A 26427-nucleotide genomic window follows, 5' to 3' on the forward strand; every position below is an offset into this window, starting at 1 on the left:
ACTTGTCTTCCTTGGCCCTGTGGTTCTTTGGAAGCAACCGAAACTCTTCAGTCAATCAAATGCATTCATGCACATTTTCAGGAGAGACGAAGTCAAGCACAAGTTTTATATGGGACGTTAGATTTTGAACTTGATGGGGGCATCCAGCAGGAATAAATACTGCCTTGCCAAGCTGTTGTTCAAATGTCCATGGCTCTACCTGAATTCTTCCTTCAGTTTCCTTTACACGTAACATCACTACTTCTGGCATTTCCTGAAATTTCTGGCTTATTTTCATTCTTTTTCAGATCTTGTTCTTCTGTCATTTTTTTTTTGCCCATTTGCATTATAGTTCTGATGATTTTCACAAGACTCACATAAAGAGGCTTTCCTATGCCTACTTCCTCAGAGACAATAGTATCAGCCTCAAATTCCACTTTGGGTGGTCTTCCTCTTTTTTCTTTTTACATGGACAAATTTATCAATATCCTTTGAATTTCCATAGAGTTCATTCAAATCCATTTCTTATATTTCTGTTGTAATTTCTTTGTTTTACGAATTTGATCATTTGAGAACTTGACCTCAGCAATATGTGTCAATACATTCACTGCATCAGATATATCAGAGTGTAACTTTGTAACTGAGTCGCCTCTACCAAGTTCATACCGGGTACCGTAAGCTATATATGTTTTGGGCCCAGATTGGGTTTCAGACAGTCTTTAGGAAGTTTTGTGGCAAGATTAAGAATACCACATTTAGGATGGGTGTATTCCTGAAAAGATAAAGCATGTCGAGGTAGACGCTCTTCAAAGCAATTTGAGGGAGGCCAATCCTTGAGCTTCAACATTTCTGTCTACCTTTTCCATTTCCCCCTAGCTGCACATTTAGAAGTATGTAATGCACAAAAACCTATAAGATTCAGAAATCAGGGACTTCTATACTCAATAGCTCATATTGTACATATTGTGGCTCCTTCTCAGTTAAGAATTGCTCTTGGTCTTTCCCAGAAATAAATAATAATCTGAGATCTGATGAGAATACATTTGCTTCATCATCCCAATACAACATTTTATGTCCAAGATTGAATGACATTTAAAACTGTTCTGCAAATATGCTTTCAGACTCATGCTTCTTTTCAGGACACCACTGGCAGATTAGGAAACACATTGTGTAGAAAATACTTCACATAGTATATCTTGAGGTTACTTGTCCTTCAAGTCTGCTTTTGAGACCTATTGCACTCCTTAAATAAAAAAGGAAACCAAAAAATTTGGGTTACATCACCCCGAAAGGCAACCTCCATTGTTGTCAGCGCCTCTATGAGAGGTGATTGTTCTTGTCCCATGGAAACGCTAGAGCTGCCCATCCATGTAGTAGCCATGTCCTCTGAATAGCCACCCTATTCTAGTAGTCCCCAATCTATGTGGCAGTCAGTCTGCATAAAGGCAGCCACTGCCTTTGCTGCGGTGATGATGGTTTCCAGATTCTATGCCCTTGCTTGCTGCATGATCCTCCTAGTAGAATGCTCCATGGCATGAAGCTCAATAAGAAACAATTCGGCCTTGGCTGCAAAAGAGGCTGTGTCTAGTGGTTCCCCGTGCTCACTTTGTATCTCTACTTGCTCCTTAGCAGCTGTCTCTATGGCTGAAGACATCATGCCTTCCTCCTTGAGTAACCTGTCCGCTTCCTCTAGGATGGTATTTGTCTTGGCCACATCCGTACTAGCTAGTGTCGTTATGCTACCCTAGGTGTGAATTTTCCCAGTTTTCTCCTCTCTTCCTACTGGCTGTACCACAAGAGCAACCGAATGGACTATTTTTGGGCCAAGAGGTGTTTGTAACCTTACTTTATGGGCACACTTTGTTTGGCACCTCAAATCTATGACTTTAGTACGGGAGGGCTGTTCCAGATAGATAAGTGGTGCCATCTTTGGAATTGATATTCTGGAAGCCCCCCATGTCGGAATTTGTTGCATGCCACCTGTTCCTTCCTTGACTCCTGCTTGATTTGGATTGGAAATATCTACTGCATCAATTCTGTCAAGATCACTAGGCGGCTTCTGGTAAAGTTCAAGAAGTTCTGCTACCTCTGCTGGAAGTGGTCCCTCTGTAGGTGGTAAAAAGTCATTGCCTGTGGAGTCCCCTGTAGACGACTCAAGCGAATCTCCGCCTCCTGTGAGTCGGAGGAGGATGAATCTATATCAGTGCCTTCTTTTGAACTTTCGTCATCCTCTTCCTCTTTTGCTTCTTCGATCACTACTATTTGTTTCGGTTTCTTTTTCTTGGGTTCATCTCCATTGTGAGATCCTACATCCAAGGTATCCAGATGCAGCCAGTAGGTCATAGCTGGTTTATAAGGTTCTACTCTACTAGCTAGGACTAGTGTCCCCTGGTGTTTGTTGCTCACCCGAGTGCGTACTGCTTCTAAGATCAAGGCCACCGTATGATGAGGCATATAAAAGGCTTTATGTTTCAACTCCATGAATTCTCGTAGTCTCTCAGAAAGAAATTTAGCCTAGTTATATGTCTACTCTTTATACAATCCATCTGCTATAGGTAACATCCAAAGGGCAATGTCGGAAGTGCAGTTGCCCACAGTGAGTTTACTTTTCACCAAATCTACAACATCGCGCCATTCATCATTTGCTATGAAAATTTTCTTCAGACCCCTATTGTTCTTCAAGATTCCTTCCCATTCCAGGCTTGTAAGAGCTTTTCGGCACATTAATTTCAACCATTTTTTCTGCTGAGTAATAAATTGTCACCTGTTGTTGGAAGTGTTGTATCATAGATTTATGACATGATTTCTCATAACCTGTAATTAAATTTCTTAGGATAGGCTCAAATTCTTTTAATTTAAAAATTGGCATAAAAATTATTTTGTCTACCTCTGCTGTGCACAACGTTGTTTTTAGGGAATGATCCGCTTCCACTTTCTCCCACCAAGCCTTGCACTCACTTCCTGTCACACTCTCAAATGTAATATTCTCAGTGGTGATTGTGATTTTCTATACTGTTTTCCCTTTGCTTTTTGTCATTTTCCTTCTTTCCTTTTTGGCTTCTAGTACCATAGGTTTCTTCTTCTTGGAGTCAATAATGTTTCCTTTGCTTGGATTCCCTATGCTTAATTTCACCATTTTGTGTTGATGAACGAATTCCTAGATCTCTTGAACTATTTGTATATGCCACCTGTACCACTTGTCCTTCCGAAGTGATCGCTTGTAACCAACTTCCATGTGTAGTACTACAAGCTGCCCGAAATTCTGTACGGATGCTTCTCCACTTGCCTATGTATCCCCTTGTACTTGTACGACCATCTTTTGTTCTTCTGCCCTTTGTATAGATTTCTCACGTACTTTGAAGGATGCCTGTTTTTGTTGTACAAGTGTGTATGTTTTCTGTACAGAACTGCTTCCCTTGCACCCCTGCCGTACGAATGCTCATATGGATGTCACTCCTGGTTCCCGTACTGATGTAGATGGCTACTGTACGGATGTCAATCCTGATTCCTGTACGAATGTAAGTGGCTGCCGCACGAATGAGAGTGGTTGCTGTATGTCTAAAAATGGTTGTCGTACGGATGAGAATGTGTTCTTGTACGTTGTTCTTTTGTACATTGTTGTTCCATACTTCATTCTTCTGTACACTGTTCTTCCTTTGTACTTCGTTCTTTTGTACCTTGTTCTTTCGTACTTCATTCTTCTGTACAACCATGGTCTGGAGCTGCCCTTGTACGTCTAACCTTCTCCTTCGTATAGATGTCCATATGGATGTCTCCTCCACTTCTCCTTCCACCCTTTCTTCGTGTCGTGCAGATATCCATACAGCTAGCTGAGCTTCTTTCTTTCTCTATCACTTATGGTGATGTTCTGTGACTCTTTATAAGGACTTGGTTTAATTTTTTCTTTTTGGTCACTTTCACTTTTTGTTTTTCGTCTTTTTTCCTCTTTTGTATTTATAAAATAGGTACTTGCCAATTTATTTCTTTTCTCATATGCTTTTAACTTAGACCCATTTAGGAGGTCTCTGATAGGTTTGTTATCCAAAGTAGATAACTTTATTGCTCCATTCTCCTTTATTTTTGATATTTTAAATGGTCCTAGCCATCGGACTTTAAATTTTCCTGGTTTTATTTCATTTTTTCCATTGTATCTTAGTACCAATTGTCCTTGTTTAAAATCCATTTTCTTTAAATGCTTGTCATGCCAAAGTTTTCGCCTTTGTTGGGCCACCTCTGTACTCCATTGAGCAAAGGTCCTCCTTTCATCCAGTTTGAGTAAAGTACATAGTCGTTCCTTGAGGCTCTCTGAGATGACCCTTACTATAAAGGCTACTCAAAACTGAACTTTGGCAATTCGTCAAATACTTGGCATGCAACCGTTAAATGCGTAAGGATATAATGTTTTAAACAATTCACCAAATAAGATGGATGAAACAAATGCAATGGATAATAGTAGATATCAACAATATTCAGGAAAATTTTATTGTAATTTGCACTTAAGGACTGATTTGTTACAAACTCCAATGGTAATAGCAAATTCTTACAATATTTGTAACACTTCAAGTGAAGGTAACAACGTCTGAGCATATACAGTTCTGAACTTAGTTATAAAACAATAAAAGCAACATCAAGAACCTGGGATTTTTGCCTCCAAGAGTTGTCATATGCATGAGTCCTTAAAATGGCACCTCTCCCTGCCTGACTGCAACCCTGCCGATGTAATTCACTGATTGGTAGCCGAAGTAAAACTCAGGTTTGTTCCTGTCTGGGCATTACAGCCTGTCAACACTGCCATACCTGTACGGCCATGGTGCGATTTTTTAATATAAATTCTCAGCCCTCAAAACAGTGCCAAAACTGATATGTACTGAATCGCCTAGTGTGATTAAATAGCCCCCTAAAAATATCAAAGGAAACTCTGAATAGTTTGTGAAGTAGGGACAGTTTTATGACCCAAGCCTTGGTACGGCTCTGACATGTACGGCCCTGCTAATCAATAATCTGTTGTGTATTGGATGCCGTATTTGGTAGGATTTGAAACGCCTTGGGTTAATGTATAACCCTTCCCAAGCAAAAATTCAGACTCCCATGCTAAGGAAAGTTATGAGTAAAATATGAGTCCAAACTTGTTCACGATCTCATCAAAATATGCACTGAATGCCTCCCCAATTTGCCAATTGATCCTGTAAGAAGATGATGAACTCCGAACCCTTGCAAAAAACTCAAATCCTCAAAAACCAATTCTCAGAATGATCCACCATGAAATGGCTGAATACCATCTCCAATGAGCAACTCTTTAGAAGATATCTCACTTCCTCAGTTATGCAGATCCAAGGGAGTTTTCGTTCCCAAAGACCTAATGGAAATTTGCAGACCAAAGGCCACAAATTGCTCCAATATAATTAGAAGTAGAATCCACAAAATCGCTTGTCTAAATGGGTGCCTCCCGCCCTCTATTTATTCACCTTTTTAAGAAGTCACTAGGAGCTTCTAGAAACATCTTTTATAAAATCTTATTATAATGCACTTTATTATTAAATAACTTTATAAAATTAAATTAATAACTTTATAAAATTAAAAGTGCAATCTCAATTCAAAATTAGAACATGTAGGCCCCACTTACTGGATGTAGGCTCAATTATAACTCTCCGAGAGCAATATGCAATCATCTGGCAACAGGATGACTCTCTCTCCAAAATCATTTGCCTACGAGAGTCAATGATAGGCAACTCTACTGTAGGAATCATGTCACTAGAAAGGGGACATGACACTCTCTTCATCCCCCAACCTGTTTTTGACTGCCACCTGTAAACTTGGTACTACATGTTCCATTGGTACCACGGCCTCTTGTCCATACATAAGGTAAAAGGGGGTATGTTCAGTAATAGCCTTATACGTAGTCTTGTATGCCCAGACCACTATCGGGATTCGCTCTTCCCAATCCCGTCCTACTCCACAAGTTTTATATAGGATTGCCACTATTACTTTGTTCGTGGCCTCTACTTGGCCATTTGCTCTTGGATAATAAGGACTGGATAAGAATGAAATTTTTTATACTCACTAGTCATCCTCCTAATGGTATGATTGATGAAATGTACTCCTTGGTCACTTGTTAGCTGGAGTGGAATTCTGAATCTGGCGACTATTTGTTCATACAAAAATTTGGCCCTGCTGAGAGTAATATTGTCTGGAAGAGCTCGTACTTCGGCCCATTTTGTTTACGTACTTTGTTGCCACCACTATATACTTACATCAATGACTTTTGCTTATCGGTAAGGGTCTTACAAAATCTAGTCCCCACCTTTCAATAATTCTTGTGGTTTGGACAGAAATAATGGCATGAAGTCTCTTTTGAGTGGCTTTCTTGCTCTTTGACAAGTGTCACAACTCAATACCTGTTCCCTCGCATCTGCGAACAATGTCGGCCACCATAGTCCTCCCAAAAGTACCTTTCTTGCTGTAGTATCTGGTCCCATGTGACCTCCTGCCACTCCTTCATGGTCCTCTCTTAGAACCCTGGGAATTTCTTCCTCCATTACACATCTCCTCAGTATTCCCTCCGGTCCCATTTTGTACAATAACCCTTCAATTAGCTGGAATGTGCTACTTTTTAAGGCAATTTTTCTCCTTTCTGCTGTAGGCATTTCCTTTGGAAAGGTGGTTGTTGATAATTAGTGTCCAATTTTTTTGTACCATTGAGGTAACACTGCTGCAATCTGAAATAGGTGTGCATCTGGAAAATCCTCACACACACCACTACCCAAAGCTTCCCTTGACTTGATCCTTGACAATTGATCAACAACAACATGAGATTTTCCCGGCCTCACTATAATTTTAAATGTAAATTCTTGCAGTAGAATTAGACATCTACTTACTATCCCTTGAATCACCGGTTTATTCACTAAGTACATTAGTGCTTGGTGGTCAACAAAAATTGTAAAGGGTGTAGCTAGTAAGTAATGTCTGAATTTTTGCACAACATACACCATACCTAATGCTTCCCTCTTCGTGGTACCGTAGTTACACTGCTTTAGATAGGAGCCTGCTTGCAAAATATACAGGATGATCCAGCCCATCCTTCCTTGTCTGTGCCAAAGTGGCACCTATTGCATAATTGGAGGCATCCACATGGACACATAATTCTTTGTCCCAGTCGGGATATATGAGAATAGGGGCCCTGACTAATCTTTTCTTCAGGTCTTGGAAGGCCTCTTCCTGCTCTTCCTTCCACCCAAACCGCTCGCCTTTCTTGGTTAATCTTTCTAGTGGTATTGATACTCCGACAAATCCTTTTATAAATCTTTTATAGTATCCTACATGACCCAGAAATGATTTGATACCTGTTACATTGGACGACGCTTCCATTTCCAAAATCACCTTGATCTTATTAGCATCTGTCTTCAATCCTTCTTTACACATAATATGCCCAAGCAGCCTCCCGTGTGAAACCATGAACCTGCATTTTTCTGGATTGAGAGCTAATCTTGCTCTTCGACATTTCTCCATGCATTCTCCTAGAATTTTGAGGTGTTGCTCCTGCCCATTGTTAACCGACCAGTCATCTAAGAATGCTTTGAAATTCCCCACAAACTTTCCATCGAAGATATGTAGTATGATCCTTTGGAAGGTGGCTGGTGCATTGCATAGTTTGAAGGGCATCCTATTTAGGCATATACCCCGTCTTCAACCACAAATGTAGTTTTTAGCTATCTTCTTCCACAATGCTAATCTGATTGTATCTTGAAAATCCGTCCATGAAGGAATATATCTCATGATTGGCTACCTCCAAAATGCTATTAGTAAACGGAATGGGAAATGGGTCTTTTATTTTTACCGTGTTCAAACATCTGAAATCTACATATTCGAATTTGAGTGCCATCCTTCTTGAGTGATATGACTATAGGAGATATCCATTCACACGTTTGTACTTTGAATATTATCCCTGCTTCTAACATCTTTGTGATTTCTTCCCCGACCCTTTTTGCATAGTTTTTATTCATTCTATAAGGTCTTTTCCTTACTGGTCTTGCTTTGGGTACTAATGGAATCTGATGCACACAGTTACGGAGGTACTCCTTCAAGTCTTTATACGTCCTAGCAAAAACATCCTTATACTCCAAGAAGATTCTAAGGGCTATTGCTTTCAATACTGGCTCCCAATCATCTCCTATCCATATTTCCTTGGGTTGATCTCCTCTGAGGTTCAATGCCTGAAGCTTGGCCTCTTCGTATTCCACCTTTTGTTCAAAAATGTGTGCAGGTGTCTTGTTGAGGGTTGTCATCCCTTCCTTATACACTGTGTACCCTTCTGGGTATTGTTCCTTTGACTTAGATTCTTGTATTTCCAACATATTACATTCCGCATGGAAAACTTCATAGTCTCCCATCTGCCAATGAAATAATCCATTAAGGGAACTTGTGTCGTCTTGTGAGCATTCCCCTAATCTAAGTACTCCTTCCTCATCTGGTTCCATCCCTCTGTAGTTTTCTCCTTCGGAGTCTGATGCCAAGTCCTGACTTATTGACTGGTTCTTGAGATCTATGATGTACTTTCTTCCTTCTGACTCAATAGATAGAGTATTTCGTTTCCAGTTATGGGTAGCTTTTGCTGCAACCAGCCATCCCCTTCCTAATAGAGCATCATATCCTTTCTTCTCTAGAGTGATAACCACAAAATCAATAAAAAATTGTTGCGTACCAACTATGACTTTTTGTCCCATTAGCGTTCCTATACTCTTGATTCTATGTTGGTCCGCTTCCACTAGTTGAAATGTCGGAGGCTAGAGTGTAGGTTTCCCTATTTCCTTCCATGTTTCTTTTGATAAGACATTTACACTGGAACCTCCATCCACAATAGTATTTGAGAGTTTGCACCCTAGTATCTCCATCTCTACTACCGCTGGTGTTCTCCCCATCCCTATCGTGAACAATGTATTGTCTTCTGTGCATACTTCTCCCTTCTTTTCTTTCTTTGGGGTTATACCTTTTGTGTTTGCCCCCTGTGTTAGTGCTACCTATAGTTGGGATAGTGTTTCTAATAAATCACTTATTTTCACTAGGATAGCAGTTTTTAGGAGTTGCCGCATAATATTCGTTACACCTCTATTTGAAGTAGGCTTCTTTGGCTTTATCTTTCCTTCCTTTCTCATGCTATCTTGAATGTGTTTCTTTGTTTCCTGAAATCTTTTGGTCTCTGTAGTAGCATCCAGATAGGTTAATTTTCTAGCTTGCATCCTGGTGACTGCAAGAATCTTGCCTTTTGGATCATCAATGTCTAGCATATTTACTCCCTTTTGTCCTGGGCAATTTGCATCCTCATGGTTGCCTGGCCCACACCATTTGTAGATAATCCCTCCATTTTGTCTTCCTCCACTTTGACAATCTTGTGTGAAGTGTCCCCATTCATTACATCTTTTACATTGAATCATCAGCCTCCCCTTGGAATCATTACTGGAGTGGCCGCCGCAGTGTGTTGTTATTGCTATTATTGTTGCTTCCTCTCCTGTTGTTTCTGTATCCTCCTAGTGAGGCTTTTGTATTTGTGTTCTTTGGCAGAGTGGAGGGAGGTGTGGATTGCCCCCCTTGGGTCAGGAATACTTGGGCGCTCCTTGTTTTCAAATTAGAGGGGCAATCTTTAATTTCGTGCCCTAGTACTTGACAAATCTCACAAAATGCTTTCTTTAGGCATGCTCCTTTGGTATGGCCTTCTTTTTCACACTTAGTACACCAAAGTTCTCTCCTTTCTTTCTTTTCTTCCTTACTCCTTGCCACTTCCTTTATCAAACGCCTCAGGTCTTTTCTCAGGGCTTGAATGGTTTTGGATTCTTCTTCGCTCTCCTCTGAGCTTTCACTTGAGCTTCCATGCCTTCTTGCCTTGGAAGTTTTACTCTCGCTCTCTTTGTCCATGGCACGGGTACATGCATTTGCAAAGGTCGATGGTGGGACTATCTTCATCTTTCTCCTGAGAGATGGTGTTAATCATTCGATGAACCATCGTTTTGTTAGTCCATCGACCGCCTTGTTATCTAGTTTTCCCATCAGCTCTTTCATTCTTCTACTATGGGCTTTGATAGATTCACTCTTCCCTTGTCTTGTGTTATAAATCTCCGTTACTATTTCATCATCATCTCTCAGGAATTTGAATTCTTCCTTGAAGGCTATGCGGATGTTATTCCTTGTGTTTTTCTTTGCTGCCTCCAAATTCGTATACCAATCAATGGCAATACCCCTTAATGTGGTCGGGAAGGCTTTTAACCATTCTGCGACATCATTTTGTCCATTCGCTTGCCATATTGTTATACATGTTTTACAGTGGTGAGCAGGGTCCTCCGAGCCGTCCCTTATGAACCTTGGTAATTTTTGTTTGTCTATTGCCATTATGTGAACACCTCCCGATAGAACACTTCCTCCCAATGGGACACTTCCTCCTGATGAAACACTCCCTCTAGACTGGAAGTTTGTTCTCGAGGAGGAACTACTGAAAGTATTCCCTTCTTCTTGACTTTGCTCCTGTCGGAAGTCTCTTCTTGCCGGTGTCTCTGGATTTTTGTATCCCAACTTCCTTGTTGGTGTCTTAGAGATGACCAAATTTGCTATACCTTCAATTGTATGCTCGATCAACCCTTCTTGGATTCTCGTGGAATCCCCTTGTCCTCCTTTCTAGTTATGACATCTCTCCTACTACTGTTGGAGATGTAGTATCCTCAAGGCGACTTCTTCCTCAGTTTCTTCTCCCTGTGCCTGCCTGGGATATATATTTGGAATCAGGGGCATGAATCGTTTTAATGTTTGTTTCCCTTTTTGGAATCTTCACGTTCTTCGCGTTCCCTCATCCTCCTTTCCGCAAATTGTTGTAGTACTTGTTGTCTCCTTTCCCTTTGTGTCTCAACTCTTTCCATTTCCACTCGTAACAAATTCCGTGCTAATAGGCGAGGGATCTCTCCTAGAAGATTGTACACTACTGGTGGCACCAAAAGTTTGTTGCAAACCGTACCTTTAGGGATCGTTCTCTCACGGGCTTCTCTTTGTATGTACTGATTGACTGCAACTTCCTAGGCCGTTACCAAATCATGTGTCAATTGATCTTCCTTGGTTATTTCCTCCTCTTCCCTGCCACTATTTGTTACTTGGATGAGTAGTACAAAGGGCCTTCCCATTACTCCATCCTGCCGACCTCCAGGTTCAAACTTAGGCAACGACACCAAAAATGTAGAGTGGAAATATCATACAATTTCACAAGTACACAGAATAGTCCAATTGATGCATATGAAGTAAAACCTAAACATACCATTCATACTAGAATACCAGTAGGCAAGGAAATGATTTCTTTATTTAATATCAAAAACCAACATGAGTACATTACCAATGTTCCAAACATTTATAGAAGGGTCGGTTAGTTGGAAACCAACCGACGCATGTCCTCACCACCTAACTACCCAGCCCGACTAGTTTTAGTAAGTAGTAAACATAATAGTTACTTTATTTCGACTACAATTTTGCTATGCAATGAATGCTTTAAGTTGGTTTATGTGTGAACCACAAGAGATACACCTTGTTGTTGCAAAACACATTCAAAGGTCTCAAATATAAGAAAGTTCACCTAGATCTACATGGATACTTAGATTCAGATTGGGCTGGGAGTGTGATTGATTGAAAGAGCATGTTCGCTCTAGTTTGGGATCAGCCATGATTTCTCGGATAAGCAGAAAATAGTCTTCAGTAGCACAAAACTCTACAAAAGAAGAATACATTGTTGCCTCTATGGGAGCTAGAGAAGTGGTGGCTCAGAGAGTTGATTGTGGGACTATTTGGTGAGCCTTCGAAGCCTACTACTATCCACTGTGACAATCAAAGTTGCATCAAGTGTGTTACATCCCAATTTTTGCCCTAAAATTTTAAAGCTATTTATGGCCGTTGAACCAAATTAATCTTTCATGTTCATGTGAAATCAAGTTAGTTCATTATAGCCGTTGTTATGTCATGTTAGTTATAGTCGTTATTTATTTCTTCATGTTCATGTGAAATTGAATCAGTTAATTATAGCCGTTGCATCGATTTGATTATAAAATGAAACTAGTTAGTTAAATCTAGTCGTTGTGTTCATGTGAAATGGAATTAGTTAATTTTAGCCATTGCACAATGAAATTTCCTAACAATCACTTGATGATTTTGCTTAACAAATTATGTATCTTGAATTGATGTTTTGGCAAGAATGTTGTTTAAAAATGCTTATAGGATGAAGACCGGAGAGAGAGAGAGGGGAAGCATTACAAAACGAGGTCATTGGAATGGGATGATCATATGATTTAGTTGTCAGGAATGACAGGTTTGACCTAAAAGTCGCCATGGCAAGGTTATTAGGGCTTGACAATAAATTTCTTAGTGGAAAATCGCATGAGCTAAAATTAAAAATTAAAAACAATATAAGTATTAAAATGAACAAAGTTCTTACATTTATTGAATTTATTAAATAATAATATTATTTAATATTATTTTATTCTCTCGAATAAAATCATAAATAAATAAATACAAAGTGGCACCATTACATTAGAATTATTAATCCAATGATGCCACCTTTTAAATACGTATTTATAAAATTAACCAAGATGATAATATAATACTAAATAATATTAATAAATAAACCTTTCATCTTCCATTTTCGTTTCAATATTTTCCTCCTTTCATATTTCTTTTTCCAACCGATTGAATACAAATCGATTATGAATCTTGTAATGGCAGGAAGCCGTAAAGTCTCTCCAAAGCCTTATATTTATGTTGGCCTTGTCGTATTCAAACATACATAGTCATAGACAGCTTCATCTACGCTTTGCAATTTCTTTGTTTATTTCCCTGCTCTCATTTCGGCATTCTTAGCCTCTGAGTTTGTACGTATTTTATATGCCATAAACTACAGCAATCCGTGGAGTCCTGAAGGAAGTGACTGAGTTCAAGTGATTGCCAAATCAACTGCATAGCTGAGAGTCACGTAAGGATGCAACATGTTTTTCTTTCCTTATTTTATACTTTAAAACCCTGTAGGCTGAGTTGGCATTGAATTTTGTTCTATGTTTTTATATTATTTCCAGTCAGTAATAAAACAAGTCATCCATCTCATGCACTGCTGTATATGTAAATCATCTTAAGTCTGTGATAACATCCATATAGCATTGCCTTAAAAGTATAACCTTAGCTGGTATAAATTGTTTATTCAGGCAGTAACTTAAAAACAGTCTAATGCTTTGAAGGAGTAGAAAATCCCCATGACTGCCAATGCTATGAATAATTTCTGAAGATCTTTCATTCAAATTTATTTCTTTCATCTATGAAAATTTATGAGAGCATCAAGGTTGTCACCCGGCTAAGTGCCTGAATGAGGTGACTTAAGTGTAAGATAATCAAATTAAGACAAATGTTCAGGCACCAAAGAGTCACTGGCCTGAAGGCCTGATAATGGTGAGGAGGTGTAGATGAACTTGTAAAAAGAAATACATGAACAAAATCAGTAACCATAAATTTCACAAATAAAATCTAAAAAAATTAGCTCATGCAAAATCCACTTTCGAAATTAGTTGTCAAGCTTGAGTTGTGGAGATCGGGTTATAAACCCACATCTTGAAATCCTTGGCCAGGGTGGTAAAAAGGCATACTTGCCACAACAAATTGATTGTGTTATTGTCCTGATACTTTAGTTATTCTTCCGAATAGCTGTTGGGACCTCAACCCACCTGAATACTCGGATGGCTGGATCAATGAACGTCTCGTGCCCGACCTCGGGGTAGGGAGGGCCGTTCTATTAATTTATAACTTGTGGGGATAAGTAAAAAGGTTCGCGGTTGGGAGGTTAAGCCTATGATAATGCTTCTCCTCTCACCAAAGTCAGAGCATGGACAACCAATTAGAAAGAATCTCAACTAAAAACAATATGTTCTTTCTTACCTGAAAGTTTAGTAATTTTCTTTTCAAGCTGTAAGTTTCTTTTACTAAAAGGTTAGATATTATCTGAAAATCTAGTTAGTTGTTCATGAGCAAATTAATTGCATTTTCATTTTCAGTAATCTATATTTAGTTTAGATTTATTTTCAGCTGATTATATCAATTAAAAGTTAATGGTAAACTTGTTCGAATAGAAAAGCAATGTAGACTTAATTTCAGTTTTTAAACAGTTTTTGAATTCTATGTCATGTGAATATGAAATATTTTAATGGTAAAATTAGTTAGTAGAAAACCAGCTGTTACAAAGTGCTCAATGAATCTAGTGTTCCATGATCGATCCAACCATATAGAGATTCCTTAGCACTATGTGAGGGATATGGTTGAAAGGAATGCAATCCAATTGGGGTATATTAGTACAAGTGATCAAACAACAAACATTCTCACTAAGTCTCTCTCCAGAGTTAAAGTGGAGTACTTCAGACAGAAACTTGGTAATGTTGAAATGTAATTTATTGAGACTAAGTCTCAAAATTGTTTTATTTGTACTAATATATATATATATATATATTTTAAAGATGTTTAATGAGTAAACTCTTTTGTCATATGTATGACTATGACTTTATGGGCCCCCTGTACACATTACTGAAAGGTGACAATCTTTCTGATAATGTACACTTGTATTCAACATTGTAAGGCGATGACTTTACAATGTTCACTATCATGATGAATATCATGCGACTTGATATTCATATGCATGTCATGATAGTTACTATCTCTTGAAAATTTTGATGGATATCATGAGTTAAAATCTATTATAGATCATTATGTTCTTTATGAGATAATCATGGTGGATATTATGTGACGTAATATCCGTGGACACACCATGATATGTTATGGTAGACATCATGTGATGTGATGTTAGTGCACATACCATAACCAAGATATACGAATGTCATGTAACTTGTGATGTCAGTAAACATACCATAACTAGAATATATGAATGTCATGTGACTTGATGTTCTGTATATTCCTTGATATCACAAGCTGGGTGATATCTAAACTAGTTCATGCTTAGTTATCTTCCCTAGCTAAGAGGGACTGTTAAGAGATGATAGCGTCGGTCAGAATTTAAGGATATAACAGCATGGCAACTGTCTGCACATGTGTGTGCATGTATGTATACCAGTTCATTATGTGAATTGACAAACATGCATACACACACATATGCATAGACATTAAAATGATCTTGCCGAGATCATCCTTGTATTGAAGTGATATTATCCATACCAAACTAAGCATGAAAATCTGAGCGATTAGATTATATTTCTCTTGGATCAAGCATTATATTTTTGCTATAATATCGATCATGTATTGATCAAGCAAATGATAAATTGCCTTATACAGATTGGAGAACATATTGATATTTGTTTATTAAACTAAACACATTCTATTAAGGATCTGGACTTTTAGAGATTTCCTAATATACCATCATGTCTTTTTATGAATGAATAGACATGTCCGCCTATATCTTGGTTATTGGTATGAGTATATATATGAACCGATCCAAGAGATCATATCATTGAAATCAATAAATGATTATATCTCTTCAGATTGGGACTGCAGTACAGGGATCAAATCACATTTAGACTTTGCATTCAGTGTTCGGAATTGAATTAATTCATATCCATTCTATATTGATTAGCCCCTGCAAGCAAAGTATATAGATTAGTATCCATCAAATCTGCAATCAAGCCATAGCCACAACAGTCTGATCATAAGTTTTATTATCATTTACACAATGAACACCGAACATGTTTGCATATGTCGAATCTATCCCATTTTCAGTCATGGCACTCCTCCAAATGTTACAAAATAATCTTATGTTTGGTCATTTCTGCGATTGTTTGTATTAATATAATAGCTAAAGGTTTTTGTTTTTAAAGAAATGAAAACAAGTCTGACAATAGCTTTGTTTCCAGATAAAACTATTCTTTGGCTCTACGTGCCAAATATTAAATGGATTCCAACCCAATGAAAAGTAGTAGGCTTGATCAACATAGAGATTCATGAATTCCCTAGAGTAAAAGATCAAAGCATGTAATAATCCTAAATTTGTTTCAACTTTCAAACTGAATTTATGGTGGCAGCTGTAAAATATATTTCTGCAAAATTCCAAAAATGATTGCGGAGGACTCACAATTGCTCGAACAGTTTTGTTTTGCCTATGGATGGGACGTATGTAGTTTGTAGACGAGATAAATTTGGAATTTTTAAATAGAGATAAACTGTGGAGATTGACAAAGATGTGCAGGAAAGAATTTTACCTCGGGGTTTAGGGGTAAAAAAATCTTCTGCTTGGTAAACTATTCATTATTGAGAATAAAGTGTTTTATGAGAAGGAAATGATGCTTTTGACAGGTGTTTAGATCTCACCAGAAATGGAAGAACAACTCTACAGAGGTGCCAAGAATGAAGCGGCAAAAGACTTGGAAAACCAACTGTAGTCACAAAATATCCAAATATATTTGGCAGATGCAAACATGAGGACAATATAAGAAAAATAAGAGCTGAAGCAATTCAGGAAAGCTCCTGTTAGTAATAGGATAATAAAGGTAGAAAGTTAAAAGCATGGTGTAAGCAAGGAAACATAAACGAGTCCACAAGTAGAGTAAATGAGAAAAATCAACAAGCTGGATATGGAGAAGACACATTGTTAGAGATCAAGTGAAGACCAATTGTGTGATGGAAGAATTCACAAAAGAGAATGACATTCATATAAAATGGTACAAAATAAGGGGCTGTGGATCTGGAAAAAATACTAAAATAGGTAGGGATGGAAGTAGGACAGAGCATAAAGTCACAGTCAAAGAATGAAGCCATAGAATGCTAATTATCAAAGTCTAATGGTCTTGATGGGTTAAGTTTGACATACCCACCGTTCCATCAATGTACGTGATTCGTATGCCATTGGGTGATCTACCCATGATCATTTTCTGTTACATGTTAAATGTCAAGAGAACGCCAATCCATGTGCAATAGAACAGTTTGCTAAAGAGGACGATGTTTATGAAAAGGGTACAAAAGAAGAGGTGGTGGATTTGGAAAAAGTAGTAAAATAGGTAACAATGGAAGTAGGACATGACAGATAGAAGTCATTGAAGAGGAATGAATGCACACAATGCTAATTCTCCAAGTCTGATTGCCTGGATGAGTTTGGTTTGGGAATTCAACCATTCCATCAATGTGCTTGATGAGTGATCTACTTATGGTCATCTTCTGATGCATGTTGAGGGGCTCCGTAAAATACATTCACAAATTGGAAGTTCAACTTTTGATGGCTAATATGTACACACACGTTAAATAGGATAGCAAACTACTGGACAAATATTCTTTAGTGTATATAGCTCCCTCACTCGTCTCCTTGGCTTCTTTTATGACTTTATTAGTGAATCTGATATTTTTTGGCTGCAGATAACAATATTCATAATACTACTAGTATTAAGTTTTAAACTATATGACCATTATAATCTTTAAGCAGCAAGAACCATAATAACATCCAACTTTTGAAAGCTTTGCATAAGTTATATCAGTTCACAATGAGTGAGTGGAATTATAAATGAAAACTTGCTTTTGCCTTCCACTTTACCTACTTAGCATTAGAGCTTTGTGTGCAATTATGAGGATGGTTCATCCACTTGACTAAGAAATCAGTGTGCAATCTTGAAGTTGGTTTTTAGCCAAGGTTAAAAACCAGCACTGACACAGCAAGATTATGTTGGCATTCATTGACTTAGTTTAGCTATCTTTTGTATATATCATAGTAAACAATATTTAGTCGTGCTAAGAGATGCTACAAGAGTCTAACCTTGAGGTATATAGCAACTATATACCTTTAAGCTCAATGTTTTGAGCATGACAATTTCAATGTGCTGTTTGAAATACTTGTGAACTGAAAACTGCCCTAAAAGGGTTTCAGAGCTGTCCCAAAAATGGTTATGGAGGCAACTTTGTAGAAAATGTTTTTAAAGATTTAGTGAGGTTATCTGTTTTGCAGGTTATAATCCTTGCAAGGGAGAGTGGTCTAAAGCTAGAACTTAATGATATTCCAGTTCAGAACCTTGTTCCAGAACCTTTGCAGGTAACTTATTGTGCCTATCATGGACATCTATGCTTACTTTTAAAAGCACACACTTTTTTTACGTGCTTCTGGTCATCAGTAGCATTCATCATAACTTTGATTTCTACATTTATCGTAAATGTCATCATTTTTATATATTGAGTTCTTTTAATAGAAAAATGTCTCAGAAGGCAGATTCTTAATGTAGCCTCATGTATCATGATTCACAATGGTTTTTTCAGGGTTGCACTTCTGTGGAAGAATTTATGCATAGACTTCCAGAATTTGACCTAGAGATCTCAAAGCAAAGAGATGATGCAGAATCCTCTGGTGAGGTAAGTGGCAGCGGTTTATGGTTTCTTTAGCTCCACACATCAAGATTTGAGCAAATACCCTTTTAGCTGGCATGAAAATGAATGCCATAAATTCAGGTGCTCCTGACATAACAAGTAGACTATAATTATAAATGATTTTTCTTATGTCTTAGATAGAATTTATTGAATGCAAAGAGTGGTGAAAATATCTTCAACTGGCATGCCTCAATACATAATTAATATTTCATTTACAAACATGATGACCATTAAGGCACTCACATAATTTAACTTTAAATAGCCTGCATAGTTCATTTGACAGGATTTTGTACAATGTTTTGTGGGTGTTTGGAGGTAGTACATAGGCAAGGGAGTAACCATTACACTTGAATATCTAATTTGATTAAATTATGCTTATAGAAATTATTAGTTACTATTATCTTTTCTCCTATACATTGTTTATATTTTAACTGCGATATGAGATACTGACTACTCAATGTACTGTTTCCTGCAAAGGTTCTGAGATATGTTGGAGTAGTGGATACTCTTTCTAATGAGGGTCGTGTTGAGCTGAAGAGGTATTCCAAGGGACATCCATTTGCTCAGCTAAATGGATCTGACAATATCATTTTATTTACAACAAAAAGATATCATGAGCAACCACTTATTGTGAGAGGACCAGGTGCAGGAGCAGAGGTCACCGCAGGTGGAGTTTTTAGTGACATTCTGCGGTTAGCCTCATATCTTGGTGCTCCTTCCTAGTCATCTGAGTAAGACAGCGTGTATGAAAAATGATGCCTCTCCTAGATGATTTGTGTAACACAAAAACTGCCCAGTGTGGTCGTTTCTTCATGAAAGCCATCTAATTGGTTTTAGATGCTTCGGTTTCTCTAGAATTTTCGCTATGGATTACAGCTACAAAACCCACACTGTCAAGACTATTGCTAAGTTATTTGATGGAAAAACAAGGAAGGATACGGTGGTGGGATTTAGAAATATGATAATAGACATAATTTGAGATGTAGCGAAGTCCTTGCCCAGGATAACAGTTTTAATTGAGAGTTGAATTTTGAATGCGGCTAGCAGTTGTTAATAAAAATGAACATATTCTACCCGAATTATAAATAATTTGTTGGATAACCAATCAAATGCAATAAGATTTTGCAAATATTACTAGGTGTTTAAACACTGATGACAGACTTGCCGCACTATTCGTGCGCTATCGTGTATACGAAATGTCTTAGATATATTCTTTTGCTATTTTAACGAAGAACCTTCAGTGATTGATTATTTGATTATCTATGATTTTGGGATTCTGATTCATAACCTGCTCTTGAATGGATGCAACTTTCACAAGAAGAGACATTCTGTAAAGTTTCTGCACGCAGTTATTATTATTTGGAGAGATAGCGCAGTTGTTAATTAAGAATAGATTAATGATCCTAGATAAAGTGACATTAAAATAAAAATAACAATATGTAAATTATTTGTTTTAAATAAATCTGATTATTAATGATTATATATATATATATAGTTCTTTTAAAAATTCTTTAATGAAATAATCTATATAAATAAAACCTTTAGAAATTCTTTAAATGGTTTAATGATATTTTTAAAATAAAAATTTCAATCTATTTTCTGTAATTGTGTTGCCTGGTCATCAAAATGCATCAATTTTGACCTTGTTGATTTTATGGTTATGTGTGAAATACATCCCATTTTGATCGTTGAAATTATTATTTTATCTGTGAGTTTTTGTGAATTTTTGAATCTTCCTATCTCCGGCTCGTTCCTAGTTCCACCCAGCACTTGAAATTTTCAAAATCCGGCTTCTGAGCCCCAAGTTATTGCAGGTTAATGGAGAAACCCAAATTACGCATTTTCAAGTTTATTATCAACCATTAACCTCTTAAACAGGTTAATGATAATTTGCAAATTACGTATTTTGGAGGAGTTTAATTAACCTCTCCAAAAACATGTATTCATTAACCTCTCAAAAAGGTTAATCATAAGATTCAAATTACGTATTTTGGAGGTGGTTAATTAACCTCTCCAAAAACGCATATTTCTTAACCTCTTTGAGACGGTTATTAACCTATTTGAAAATTTCTCTAACTTGTTTGAAATTTCTCCATGAGAAGTTGGATATGTGAATGGCTTTTCTTTTTTGTTTTGTATAATGGGAGGTGATCTAAATTGTATAAACAATGTGTAAATTTCTTAGGCTCGAATATAGTGAGATAATATTATTGAAGCACTTATTAAAGTCGGTATTTTACATTTGCTGGAGTTTCAACCTATGGCTGTACGCATTCACAGTTGGTTTTTCAGAGTGTTGTGGCATGTACAAATGAGTGCATATTTCTGTCCACGTGAGCAAGGGAAAGATACTGCAATGGCTTTTGCTTCCATCAATGGAGATTCAGAAGTCCTATACTGGCTGCTCAAAACTACGAATCAAACAGAGGCCCAACGTTTTACAAATTTGCTCAAGTCTTTGGAAGTACATACAGACAAGTCATCAGTGCTACTCTCTATAAGGGGCTCAACAGAGGAATGGGCACAGTGGTAGCAAGTTCTCTTGCTATATTGGTTAGTCATATTGCAGAGTTGGCTGGTGTAGTTGGAGAGCCTATCATTATTGCTCTTTCTTGTTTCATCATTGGAGCAAGTGCAACATTCTTTCATTTCTTCCCCAAGATAAAGAGAAAATATGACTACGGATTGCTGATTTTCATACTGAATTTCAACATGATAACAATTTCTGGATACAGAGTTGTCAATATATTTGTTATTTGTTGCCAACACCTCTACACAATGGCAATTGGGTTCAACACAACCCTCCTTATTGACCTCTGTGTTTCTCCTGCTTGGGCAGGAGAGGATCTTTGTCACTCCATTGTTAAGAGATTTCATTCTTTAGCAGATTCCCTTGAAGGATGCATGATGGAGTACATAAAAAGATACAAGAATTGTAAGATGAATGAGGGAGAATCAATCAAAAGTATAGAAGACACAATCTTGAAGGGATGTAATGATGTCTTGGAGTCTAAAACTAATGAAGAATCCTTGGCAAATTTTGCATGTTGGGAACCAGCCCATGGCAAGTTCAGATTCAAGCATTTGTGGAAGCAATATGTGAAAGTAGGAGGCATGCTTCGTCACATGGCTTACTGTGTGCTCGCCTTGCATGATTGCATTCACTCCCCACATGAGAAATCCAACTTTAGCCAATTTGAAGTCACAAAGCCATGGTTTTATAAAGTGGGCATGGAGGCAGCGAAAGTTATACATGAATTGGGTGAGAGCATAAAATGCATGAAGAAATGTCCTACACAATCCATGATGGAGAATTTGAAAGTTCCAATTGAGGAGCTCAATTCCTTAGTCTGCAGTGAGCATAAAATATGGCATCTTATCAATCCAGATGAAAAGCTCACAAGTACTATGAAAATCATTGATTTAACTAGAAACCCAAGCAGGCATTATGAAAAATCAGTGCATATCAGCATTACAATACCTCACCTTAATGAAGGAGAGAAGATCGATGGTGATATGAAGATGCAGTGTGAAAGTACATGCAACGTAGCAAAAGGTGGTGAACCATTTGCCACCTTTCCTTCACTTGTGATTGAGATGGTAGGCAGGTTGGAGCATCTTGTAGAGAGTATACATGAACTTGGGAAGGTTGTTGTGTTTGAACTTTAGCTCATATATAATCTAGCAGAAGGATCAATAAGGATTGATTATTCAATCGTCTTCTCAAAATATCTAAGGTTCAAGTTTCAGGGCATATAGGTTAATTTTCTTGAGGTTAATTAACCTCCCCAAAATCACGTATTTTGGAGGTGGTTATTAACCACAAAGAGGTAGTTATTAACCTCTATGTCTATATAAGGACTCCTTTTGGGCTTTGAAAAAGGGGGGAATTTTTTGGTTTTAAAAATAAGGGAACACTATGCTGAAATTTTGATCTACAGATAAATTATGAAAAGTATGTGCACTTTTTATCTCTGAAATCGAAAAATCTCTATTATCGTCTTGGTGCAAGGAAATGAAATGAGATGTGCTTTGAGTTTCTTATTCTAAAATCAAAATTATTATTTGTTGTAGTAGACATTCTCATGGTATTGTGCGAGTGTTTATGAATAATGAATGTGTTTGGTAATACTGGTTGCTTTCAAGTGTAGTTCTTGATCACCTTTGTTATCGTTCTTGTTTACCCAAGAAGTTTGTGAGGGCGTGTGGTGCATTCGTCTTGAACAACTTTCTCTCGATCTTTGAAGTTTTAGATTTTTTATTTGAAAACCCTTTAAAAATTATATCATACAAGGGAGCTACCCCTCTAAACGCAGAGGAAAGCCGCATATCAAGGGCCTATCCAATTGTTGTGAACGATTTGCCACTCACTCCATTGGGCAAATTCTACTGTGACAAATCTGTTTATTAACATATTGTAAAGAAAAGTGTATATGTATATGGTTGAAAAGAAATGGAAATAAACTTGCACCTTGTGTCTACGAAAATATGGAAAAAAATATTATTTATTTTAATTAGAGGGGTTTTTTCAAATTTGTAATGAAAATCTGTCTACAAACATAAATTAGAGAAAATGCTAGGCATTTGAATGGAAGGAGGAACTGAGATCAAGCTTCCACATTTTCGTCTCTTCAAAAACAAATTGTCTTTAGATCCTCTTCTTCATCTTGTGAGTGCAAAAAATGTGAGAAACTTAAAGCAATATTTAAAACTATAAATGCAAATAGGTAGTGAGAAAAGTGAATTAATATTTCAATCTTTTCTTGCTTGCAATTCAGAAATAAGAGCAAACAATTGTATATACACTGCTAAATTAAAAAATGACATTTCTAGAATGTTGAACCAAAAACATGATACAAAGGAGGGATTTTTATAAACATTTTAAATAGAAATAAGTTTTTGGACTCCAAATCTGTATGTATCTCATAGAGCTCTAAAGTTTCCTCAACACACTAATATGCATACTAATGGAGGGGAGATTTTTCTTATCCTACAATCTTGACCAAAACATATGGTGAGTGAGAACAATCAAATTTAAAAAGAGTTTTATGATAAGGAAAGGATAGGTAACCAAAATTTTAGGTCATATGAAAATTTATTACATCATTTTATAAAATTCACACATGGTTTTAGATGGGGAGTTCAACATTGGGTAGAGAATTTTCTTAACTTTACCTATAAATTGCAATTTATCCAACAAAGAAATATAGTTGAGGATTTTTGAATTAGGTGTTTGTTGTAGATTGCTCAAAAAATGAACAAGTGGAGCTTTTTGTAGTGTGAGATCTATAACCAAAATTTGACCATCTTGCATTCAAAATGCTCTATATGTGGGGTTTCAATCAAGTGAGAAAGTGTTGATTAGAGTAGGAAGACACCTGGGAAGAGGCCATCAATGCTATCATGTATGGTAGAGTGTAGTTGCACTAATGAACAATGGATGTATTATTATTATGAATGCAAAAGTGGAAAGAGTTAGATACTTCTATGGCACATATAGATTAGGAGGCTGATACTTATAATTCTTACTGTAATATGAATTATCATTTACTTGGTTCAGTGTGAGTACAATCAAAGCAAACTGTCTTGATGTTAGAAATTCTATATGTATATAGATCTTAAACGTACAAGGAAAATGCCTAAGTCTTCCATTTATGAAGTCCTTAACAATTCTTTTATTTGTAATGAATTCATATTTGTGATGACACAATAGTGAACTCAAAACTATCTCTAGATTTCAATGTCTTCCAAATTAAATTTGCAAACAAAGCATCAAGTGAAAAGTCATGGACTAGTCTATTATTTGTTGCTCTCAAAAAGGAATAGTCATATCAATAAGAGTGCTAAAAATGATTTTTATAATAAAATATGATTTCAAGAAGCAACCAAAATGTGACGATCTTAAGGGAAAACCATACAGAAGCAATTAACACAACCGAATCATGCTAGACATATAGGAAGACAAGAAAATGAATGGTGGCTATTGAAAGGATATATGAAATCAAAGGACATCATGTTAATGATGCCATCTACAACAGTTGCACAATTTTCAAAAGTTCTAATCATAACTTCATATTATCAAATTAGCATTGAATGAATTATGCTTTTTAACTCATGATAAGTTGCATTGTAACAATTTTAGGGCAATTTGACCAAAAAGTGTGATACAAAGTGTTGGTAAATATAGTGTCCCTAGCTTAATAAAATGATTTATGAACAACATTTGTTCATTTAGGAGACCTAATATCTTAAATGCTTTCCACTTTGTACCATTTTTTCACATGGACATCATTAGAACACATTTAAGGAATCATTAAACATAGAAAGCTGTGCTTCAATCTAATCTCAAGCATCTTCTATTTATTAAAAATTAATATTTGGGGAGTCAAATTAAGGATTCTATTTTTGGAATGGATGGGGATGTACAATCCTAGCAACATATTCACATCTTTAAACCTAAAAAATTTCAAACGTATGGCACTCTCCAAAACAATAAACAAGATCAACAAAGGAAAATAATTCATGTGCATTGCTACTTTGAATACTTTGGTTTTACTGAATCTAATCTAAATGGTGGGATTTATGTTTATTTTTGTACTGTAAAGTTTGTTATAAACTACCACTACTTATATCAACATAGTATGCATGTGTGGAAGAGTATCTAGAATCAACTAAGTAACTTTGGTATTGTTCGATATTGGATGCATACGACTAATTGTATATGTTGTTGAAGTGTCTTTTCTTTAGACTGAGAATAAACACCATTTGAGATTAGTTTATTCTTTATGGCTTTGCTTGTGCAAATGTATGTATAAATGTTATCAAATATTTCTCCGTTTAGTTTCTCACTACTTGTTTTTAGAGATTGATACAGGGTGTCAATACAATGTAGAAGTTGAAATTTAGAGGAGACACTTGAGGTGCTAGGCAAGGTGTGATGCTTGCATGCAAACGACACATCTGTTAATCTACACAATGCCACTGTAAACCTTGGAATAGACATGTTGGAAGAAGAGAAAACATTCTCACGACATAGCCCTTCTAAAAATGCCAATTGAAATGCCTAAACATATTACTTAATATTTCCAATGCAAAAAGGAAAAGACTACTGGGAAAAATAGCTCCAACCAATAGAAAAAATATAATTTAAATTAATGACATTATTTAATTCTAAATTTCCTCCAAAACTATAATTGTGGCGAGGATTTTCTAGATTGCATGGTTTTGAAGGGCCAAAGTAAGGCTCCAAAAAGCTACCAAAAAATTTAGTTTCATGTCTTAACTTCAGAGACTAATAAACAAGTACAAAGGTAGGCCAACTCATGGAACATACGAAAACAACAATCAACTACATAAATATAATGGGCAATTTTTTCTTCAAGGGAATCCTCCTAGATTAATACCATGAGCTCTAGACCTCAACCCCATGGGACATTATCCACCCCCTTACACTTCTCCATAACTAATTTGGATAGAATATGAGTTTCAAAATCATTGAAATTTTAGCCCAAAATTTGAATCAACCACCACATATCAACAATCTTCTAGTTGGTGACTAATTAGGCTCCACACCAAGAAAACTACTTCAATATATTACATTTAGCTATGAAAAGGTACCTATATCTTGGTGTTCATAATTCCTCACAAGGGAAAAAAATCCCTAGTTAACTACCCCTGCCCTTTTTGTTTAAAAATTTATTTTCTCTCCTCCTCTCTTTTGGAAGGAATATTCTTAGACCAAATGAACCCCTTATGAGAAGGCTTCCTCAATGGAAGAGTTCTTACCTAAAATTATCTTCAATGAACCAAAATATTTAGTGCAAAATATGTGTGTGTCTATATATAAAGTTGATTGCTATAAAATATCGTTTCCATCTTTCAATTATTATATATATGATCAAAACTATATGAAATTTCATTCAAAGTTATAAATGAACATTGAAATGTAGCATTAGATTCAAATTCTTTTGAGATATTACAATTTTATATTTGTTTCATTAAAAATTCTTTAATAGATTGCAAATATGTAATGCTTATTAACAATTTAAC

The 26427-nt window shown here is 36.5% G+C and overlaps 2 protein-coding genes across 2 annotated transcripts in view; both read left to right on the plus strand.

Moving 5' to 3' along the window:
• LOC149533467 (bifunctional aspartokinase/homoserine dehydrogenase 1, chloroplastic-like) overlaps positions 1-19637 on the plus strand; it is a 135662-nt gene extending 116025 nt beyond the window's left edge. Inside the window, exons 16-18 of the mRNA XM_089804683.1 lie at positions 17966-18049; positions 18271-18363; positions 18856-19637. Of these exons, the coding sequence (XP_089660809.1) occupies positions 17966-18049; positions 18271-18363; positions 18856-19101 (423 nt within the window). The 3' untranslated portion in view covers positions 19102-19637. The remainder of the gene's footprint in view (positions 1-17965; positions 18050-18270; positions 18364-18855) is intronic.
• A 1001-nt stretch (positions 19638-20638) lies between these two features.
• LOC149533468 (aluminum-activated malate transporter 14-like) lies at positions 20639-22381 on the plus strand. Its single transcript, XM_089805867.1, has 2 exons — positions 20639-20661; positions 20721-22381. Exons 1-2 carry the CDS (start codon positions 20639-20641, stop codon positions 22045-22047), a joined length of 1350 nt encoding a protein of 449 aa, XP_089661993.1. The 3' UTR covers positions 22048-22381.
• The last annotated feature ends 4046 nt before the right edge of the window (positions 22382-26427 follow it).

Source organism: Cupressus sempervirens, chromosome 10 (assembly GCF_028749045.1).
Source record: "Cupressus sempervirens isolate cs-2001-9-10 chromosome 10, ASM2874904v1, whole genome shotgun sequence".
Taxonomy (NCBI): domain Eukaryota; kingdom Viridiplantae; phylum Streptophyta; class Pinopsida; order Cupressales; family Cupressaceae; genus Cupressus; species Cupressus sempervirens.

What these genes read in the sequence shown, in the direction of transcription:
- LOC149533468 (XM_089805867.1), top strand. Translation starts at nt 20,639, where the DNA reads ATGGCTGTACGCATTCACAGTTG. An exon ending in GCTGTACGCATTCACAGTTG is followed by an intron (nt 20,662 to 20,720) that starts GTTTTTCAGAGT and finishes CACGTGAGCAAG; the next exon opens with GGAAAGATACTGCAATGGCT.